The sequence below is a fragment of the Pteropus vampyrus genome, unplaced genomic scaffold (genome assembly GCF_000151845.1).
Source record: "Pteropus vampyrus isolate Shadow unplaced genomic scaffold, Pvam_2.0 Scaffold399, whole genome shotgun sequence".
Classification (NCBI taxonomy): Eukaryota; Metazoa; Chordata; class Mammalia; order Chiroptera; family Pteropodidae; genus Pteropus; species Pteropus vampyrus.
Window position 1 is genome coordinate 318,153 of NW_011889180.1, and position 8,098 is coordinate 326,250.

Genomic DNA, 8,098 nt, shown 5'->3' on the forward strand with positions numbered 1-8,098 from the left:
CATGTGTAAAAGCCTTCTTGAGAAGAGCTCAGTGTTTTGGGGACAAAGAACAACCTGAAGAAGCAGTGGAGGACTATGAAAAAAAACACATTAGATGGATAAGAACATAAACAGCTCTTAAAAATGCACAGTTGGAACCGAAGAAGAGAAAGAGGGAAGATTACAACGAAATCCTGGGACTGAACGTGAAAGCCTCAGAGGCCGAGGTCGAGAAAGCTTATCAGAAACAGACTTTGATGCACCATCTGGGTGGGCACAGAGGAGCCAGTGAGAAGTGCAGGAGGAGGAGGAGGAGAAAAAGTTCAAGGAAGTCGGAGAAGCTTTTACCATCCTCTCTGATCCATTGATGAGCCATTACGGTGGACAGGACCTGGATGAGGAGGGCGCAGATATGGGTGATTTTGATGCAGACAACATCTTCAAGGCATTTTTCGGTGGGCCTGGGGGCTTCAGCTTTGAAACGTCTGGCCTAGGGAGTTCTTTTTTCAGTTGGGGTAATGAAAGGAAACCCACCAGAACCCAGAAAATACAGACTTGGTCGATTTAACCTCGAACGGGGTTGCAGTTCACCTCCTCCCGTCATCATGTCTCCATGTATTGAGAGCCGCTTTGTTTTCTTAGTTGGACACTTTGTGTCTGTGAGTGGGGTGAAGGAAAGGGAGTCAGTGCTGAAGACTGGGGAGGGGAGAGGGTCGAGGGGGTGGATAGGAAAGCGGCTTGTGAATTTTCATTATAGCATTTAACTTTATTAAAAAAGAAAAAATATTAAGAGAACACAATGTTTGACCTTTAAAAAAGAAAAGAATGAAGTACCGATAGATGCTTTGTCTCGGTCCGCGTCAGCTGCCGTAACAGAGTACCATAGATTGGGTGGCTTAAACAATAGAAATTCGTTTTCTTACAGTTTTGGAGGCTGGAAATCTGAGATGGGGGTGCCACTGTGGGTGGTTTGTAGTGTAGACTCTTCTTTTGGGTTGCAGATGGCTGCCTTCTCGCTGTGTGCTCACATGATCTCCTTGTGTGAGCAAGGAAAGAGGGCAAGCTCTCTGGTGTCTCATAAGGGCACTAATCCCATCATGAGGGCCCCACCCTCATGACCTCATTTAACACTGATTACCTCCCAAAGGTCCCATTTCCAAATGCCAAAACATTGGGAATTAGGGCTTTGACATAGGAATTCGGGGCGGCGGGCACAAACATTCAGTTTATAATGTGCTACAAAATGAATGAGCCCTGAAAACATTACGCTTAATGAAAGACGTCAGTCATAAAAGATCACATATCATATGACCGCATTTATATGAAATGTCCAGAATAGGCAAATTTATAGAGATAGGAAGGAGACGAGTGGTTGCCAGGGGCTGGGGAGAGAAGAAATAAACAGCAACTGCTAATGAATACAGTTTATTTTTGGAGTGATGAAAATATTCTGGATTTAGATTGTGGTGATTGTTGCACAACTTTGTGAATATGCTAAAAAAAAAAAAAACACCCTACTAAATTGCATAATTTAAAATGGTGAATTTTATGGCTCTGAATTATATCTTAATTTTTTTAAAAAAGGAGAACAGACATAAAAGACACATCAATCAAAGGCTCTGCATGGACCCACTTTGTAGGACTCTTGATTCTGTCGACATAAGAAAGGTCCAAATCTGTAGAGAATATTTAATGAGTATTTGAGCCAAACCGATGACAATTTCTAGGAAGCAAAATGTCAGCAGATTGAGGAATTCCTCCAGAGAAGGGCAGCTCTGCCATTTGTTTTGTACTTTTGAATAAAAGAAGGAGCTATAAGGGGGGGGTGACATGAAATCCGTTGGTGGGAAATTAAAGGGATGGGAGAAAGCCAAGTGCCAAAATCCCCGGGATTGGATAAAACGGCGAAATGGAGAAACACATAGTTCTTCTACGTTGGTGACTACGGGATGGTTAATAACGTTCATGGCACACAGAAATGGTGTTGGGGAACAGGATAGCAGTGAGGGGTTCTGCCAGCCTCCTGCTGGAAATTATGCCCTGAGGGGTCCGGAACGAAAGATCACTCTGACATTTCAAAGGTTTGTTATCTTAGATGCAAAAAGACAATATATGGGCTCATACTTAGTTAAAGATTGACCTTTGTGACTACCCGCCCCAATGAACCGGCTTTTTCGGCTTTTCATTAGGAATTTTTATGCTCAGACGATCCTCTGTGGTTACATTTGGTCTCTGAGTTTGTAAAGCCCACCATGCAGGCTTCCCTTGAGCTTGTCAGGTTTAGTATATTGGCCCCTTTTCATCCCTAATTCAAACAAAGCAACTTAAAAAAGGATATTTTAAAAAAAAAAAAAAAAAAACCTGAAAAACAAACAAAAAAAACCCCGGAAAATTGAACATGGATTCTATATTAGATGACATAAGGAATTATTGATTTGGGAATGTGCAACAACAGCAATCTAATTAAATACTTTTTAAAAAGTCCTCACCTACTGATAAAATGGCATGTCTGACATGCTCCAGGGAAAAGTTGGAGGATGGGCGAAGCAGAAAGGACAGACTCTTGATAATTTCTGAAGCTGAGTAATGGCTATGTGGGGGCCCATTACGCTCTTCTACTTTGTTTGGGTTTAACAATTTTTATAATAAAAAGTTTTAAAAAAATAAGTCAAGCATGGCAGAGATACAAAGGTCTTGATTAGTACCGAATTCCAGAAGTTCCTCTTGCAACAGAAGATTCTGAGCTGGGCCCTAGTGCCATGCAGCACACCTTTGTCCCCGAAGGCCCCCTGACCTGGAATCCAGCTTCATTCTGAGGAGAGAAGTCACTAAAACTGCCCCCAGAAGAGGCTTTGGGTTAGAATTCATCTGGCTCTTAAAAGAGTATTTGTAGAGATGCACTTCCGTGCTGTATCGATTAGCTTTTGCTATGCAACAGACTATCTCCAAACTTAGCGGTTTAAAGCGAACATTGCTATTTCTCACGATCTTGTGTGGTGGCTGGGATTCTGGGCTGACCTGACTGAGGCCACATGGTGTAGGATGGCCTCACTCGAATGCCCGGGGCCTGGGCAGCACCTCCTATAGGAGGCTAGCTAGGAATTGTTTACGTGGTGCCAAGAGAGGACAAGCCCTCAGGCGCAAGGGCATTCGGTCGGTTCACGGCAAGTCACATGACCATTCCCAGATTTAAGAGGTGGAGATATAGAGACTCCTTTGCAGATTGGATTAGTACTGAATGGAAGCCAAGGGTGCTAGACAGTCTACCCCAGCCCACCTCTCGGATTGAGATTGACTTCACAGATGTGGCCAAGAGTGGGCCGGGTGCTATTCATGCGTCCCAGGTCTAGAATCCTCTTTCCACGGGTGGAACAGAGGTGGGTGAAATATTACTCAGAAATATAGATCCTGGGCTGACAAAATTAACCAGAATAAATTGCTCCCTTTTTTTTGTCTCCCTTTGTCTGTGGCCTAAACTCAGTCTTACTTTTCTTCCACCTCCCATTGAATAGAACATCTGTGACTCACTCTTTGTGGCTGCTCCTTGTCCCTCCCCATATTCTCAAAAGACAAAGTCCCTTGATTCTCAGGAGGAAGACGGAGTTGGGCGTGTGGCCTTGCGCCAGCTTTCTCCCCCGTGATCCCCTGTCTCCTCATCGGGAGGATGCGAGGGTTCCATGGAATGTCTCTGAGGCCCTTGGGATGCAGCCCTGCTTATAGGGAAGTGCTCGGAATGGTGCAGGTGGGCCAACGCTGTGTCCCCTGGGCTTCAGGTCAGGCCTGGTCACTCTGGGGAGAAGAATGCTCTGTGTGAGTGTAGTAGATGTTTTGCAAAAGTGGCCCCAGTTCTTCCCTTTGGCAATGATGTTTTGCAGTCCCTTCCGTCAAGAAGTGGAGTCTTTCCCTGCCCGCCCACCCCCCATCCGCCTTGACATAGAGAAAATGGGGCAAGTGATGGTGTGATGGTTCTGTGCCTTGGCCTTAAGGGGTCGTGACTCATTTGCTCCCTTTCTTGGGATCCTGACTCTGTCATGAGAACGAAGCTAGACTAGCCTGCTGGAGGTGAGTCATCCCATCTGAGGCCAACTCAGACCAGCAGCATCCTGACGACCCACCAGCGGGAGCGAGCCTTGATTTGTGAAAAATAAGAAGTGACTGTTGTTTTTGGCGACAATAGATTGGGGTGGTTTGTTACTCAGCTGACAAAGTGGGCGCCTGGGCTGTGCGTATCCAGAGCGGAAACCCGCATCTCCTCTTCAGGCCGAGGCACAGGCTCCAGGGTTCAACTGCCGGAGTCCAGTTCAGGTTCCTGTCTCCATCCTCGCAGGTGGAATGTCTTGGTTCTCAGGCAGGTGGCTCTGGAAAGGAAGGAGCTGTGAAGGTCCCAGGGGGAGCAGGTCCTTGCTGCCCAACCTGGATAGACATGGCCACACAGTTTCAGCACAAAAATGCCTTTTTTCTTTTTCTTTTTTTCACAAGTTTAGATTTATTTTTTTAAATCAGAGTGACACCTCCGCCTGAAATAAAGAACCAAATTGTTCAACAGGACTCTGCTATGAATATCAGCAGGCTTCCATCTTCTCCCTTCTCCCCATTTCCTGCTCTGCAGACACAGGACTTTTAACTTTTTTTTTCTTAAAGCAATGTACTTTTTTAATTCAACCAAATGGCACTCATACTGCTGCTGCTTCATTTGCAGCATTATCTGTTGACTTCCCACTATGGAAGATTTAGCTCCTTGTCACCTGCCTCCCCCCTGACATACCTGCACCCTCCCTAACTCCTTGTCCTCCCAGGATCCTTAAGTCATGAGTCTGTTAAATTAATGTTCATTTTTTGCTTGCTACGGTGACTTTGAGAATGCTATTCACACAGGAACTGTGCAGAATAATACTCCAACTTTTACTTTCTTGTGCAACTCTTCCCTGCGTGGGCTTCCTAATGATTGCTCCAAGCCCCGGGGTGGAGTGGGGGTGGGGTGGGAGAAGCATAGTCTCAAATTCTTCACCCTCCCTCATCAGAGTGGGGGTAGGCACGCCCTGGGCTCTCCAGTATGGGGCAAGGCAGGTCCCCCGCAGGCATGGAGGGGCCCTCTAGGGCATCTGTGAGCAGCCAGGGTTCCTCTCTGCTCTTTCCCACTGGCCTCTGGCTCCTGTGTCATCAGGTAGCTTCTACTTTGTGCCCTTTTTGGCTGTCACACGTTCCCACCCACCCCCACCCCCACCCCATTTCGGTGGGGCTCAAGGGATGGGTGTGACCACAGAGAAAGCCCAGGTTCAGGATGAGGTTCGATGGCATGAAAGCGACCGTGGGCCTATTTCTCACTTTCTTAGCTTCTCCATCGGGTCGGGTGGTCCGATGCGTGGTCCAGGGTGGAGCTCAGCACTGCGGCCTGTCTGGGAGATTCTGAGTGGGGAGGTTGCCAGGCGAGTTTTGCAGAGCACGGAGACGGCGCAGAACCCGATTCTGGTGTGTGCATGTGGTTGGGAGGTCTGGGCTGAGGAACTCTTCAGTCGGTGGGAGAGAGGACAGGACAGGAGACCACTGCCTGGCCCCCTGTGGTCAGCACACAGAGCTCAGATGTTCTGAAGGGCTGCAGAGCATGCCGCCTGCAAGTCACAGACACTTCCATCCTCACCAAAACTTGCATGCAGAAGCCCGTAGTGGCTTCATTCATAATTGTCAAAAATCAGAAATGACCCAGATGCCTTTCAACTGGTAGATGGACAAAGAAACAGTGATTTGGATTTGACGATACAGTGGAATACTACTCAGCCACGAAAAGGAACTAAATCACTAATACATGCAGGAGCCTGGCTGAATCCCACATGCAGCATGCTGAGTGAAAGGAGCCTCACACAAAAGGCTACACGCTGTGGTTGTGGTGGTTACATGGCATCTGGAAAAGGCAGAATTGCTGGACCGAACACAGATGAGTCGTTGCCCGGGGCTGGGGGTGGGAGGAGGGTGGCCAGAGGGAATTTTCTGGGTGGATGGAAATGTTTTATATTTTAATTACTGTAGTGGTTATACAACTCTATGAATTTGTCGAAACTCATAGAATTGTACACTAAAAAAGGTACATTTCATTGAATGTAAATTATAAACCAGAAAAAAGCTAACGACAAGTTTCAGTTAGGGTAGTGTCCGAGGTGACGCTGTGATGGCAGGGAATTGCCACAGGGTGGGTCAGAGGAAGAGCTGAGATCCAGGGTGACCTCACGCAGGGGGTGAATGGGCACCCTGTGTTCTTTGCGTTAAGTCCCTGCCTGCCTCCTGGGACCCTCAGAGGGCAAGGACCAGCACTTCTAGTGTGCTCTGGGCGGATGGATGCCACAGTGGAGAAGACCCCCAAATCGTACCTACTTTCCCCTTATGCCATCAGCTTGTGGGCTTTTCCCGGACCGGAAGGGAAACAGAGAGAGAACAAGGGCATAGAACAGAACCAAGTCAGAGACTGGATCTCAGAGCTGGCTCTGTTGCTGGCCACCTCAGCCTCTCGAAGCCTTAGTTTTCTCATCTGCAAAATGGGACCTCAGAGTCTAGAGAGGGATAGATGACATGACTATCTGAGAGCCCGTGGCTTCGTGCCCAGCTGGTGAGGGCTTCCCAGAACGTGTGGGTGTTGCCTTGCAGGAGTGGCCACCAGCAGGCTGGGTTTAAATTCATGTTGCATTTCTTACAAGCTGTGTGACCTTGGATAAGTGTCTTAACCTTTCTGGGCCCTGATTTCTTCATTGATAAAATGAGATTTTTTATGGCCCTATAAGATTGTTGTGAGGATTCAACGGATATAAAGGCCTTAACCCTGGGCCTAGCATGTAGTAAATACCCAGGAAGAGCTATCCCTTTATTATCAGAGGATTGCAAAATTTAGCAAATAAAAATACAGGACTCCCACTTGATTTGGAATTGCTGATAAACGAAGAATTTATTTTTTAGTATAAGAATGTCCCATGCAATATTTGAGCTATACTAAAAAGTATTTATGACATAATCCTATTGAAAACGTGTTGTTTATCTGAAATTCAGATTTAACTGGGTACCTGGTATTTCATCTGGTCACCCTGTTAAGAGGGGATGCAGATTTGGGGTCATAGGGGGATGGGACTAAGCCCGAAGGTGAGTAGAGGGGTGAACGATGTGCCTTTGTAACTTCCCTGCAGCCTGAGTCATTCGGATCCTTTACCTGCAATCTTACCTCCTTCGGGATCTAGCTAACTAACCCACACGGCCCATTCATTCCTTGGTCCTGCTTTTGTTCAGGCTGCCAGCTGCTGTCACTGTAACTCACTTCTGGGCTGGTGTTGCCCTTTGGGTGTTCTGCAGTCATTTCTCATGTGTGAGCCCATATATCGCCGAGGAGCCAGCCGCCAGGGCAGGGCCGTGTGCCTTCGGCCTTTCCCCGGGGGTGTCGGCCAGGCCATGGGTGCCGCGTGCACAGCAGGCTCTCCGCGCCTGTGGCTGATGGCTGAGTGGCAGCGCTGTTCTTACATAATTGGTTTCTCTCCTCCTCTCTTTCCAGAGCCAGATTTCACACTGAGCAGCTGCAGACGGAGAAATCAGAGAAAGCGCAACCCAGCCCCAGATTCCGAGGGGCCTGCTGGGGACGGTCCTCCGGCTCCAGAGGGAAGATCGTGAGGCTGCTGTCTCGGGCCAGGTCCTGGCTGCCATGGGGCTCGCAGCTGCTGCCTCCCAGATGCCCGCTGCGCTGCCGGGCAGATAAGGGTGGCGCTGCCCGGGACCACCTGCTGCCCCCTGCCAGGCCGTCCTCCGTGGCCAGCCCTTCTCCTACTTTGGGCCACCTGTGCTGACCCGAAGCCATGTAGGCCCCACTTGGGCCTCTGTGGACAGACACACCATCAGGGACGTTGCCTCTGCTCCCTGGGGGGCCCGGCGTACCATCATGCCCCAGGGATTCGCCTGGCTCCACTGTGAGTACTGGGGGGTCCTTGGGGGAGGTAGGAGCTCTGCCGTAACCATGACAACTGGTGAGAAGTTGAGATGCTTAGTGCAGGCGTCCTCAGGGACTCTGACGCCCGCCCTCCACCCTGTCTCCCGCTGACCCCAGCTCAGGCGGGCATGGCGGACGTGAGTCTTAGGTTGGGTGGGCACAGTC

At 48.7% G+C, this 8,098-nt stretch overlaps 1 protein-coding gene across 2 annotated transcripts in view; it reads left to right on the forward strand.

The window, feature by feature from the left end:
* The window catches only part of IL34 (interleukin 34), a 35,987-nt gene that overhangs the window by 18,805 nt on the left and 9,084 nt on the right, over positions 1 to 8,098 (forward strand). For both annotated transcript variants that reach the window (XM_023523636.1, XM_011380649.2), the window contains exon 2: positions 7,505 to 7,913. Coding sequence is in view for 1 of the 2 variants with exons in the window: in XM_011380649.2 (XP_011378951.1) it covers positions 7,886 to 7,913 (28 nt within the window). In the remaining variant the exon portion in view is untranslated. The remainder of the gene's footprint in view (positions 1 to 7,504; positions 7,914 to 8,098) is intronic.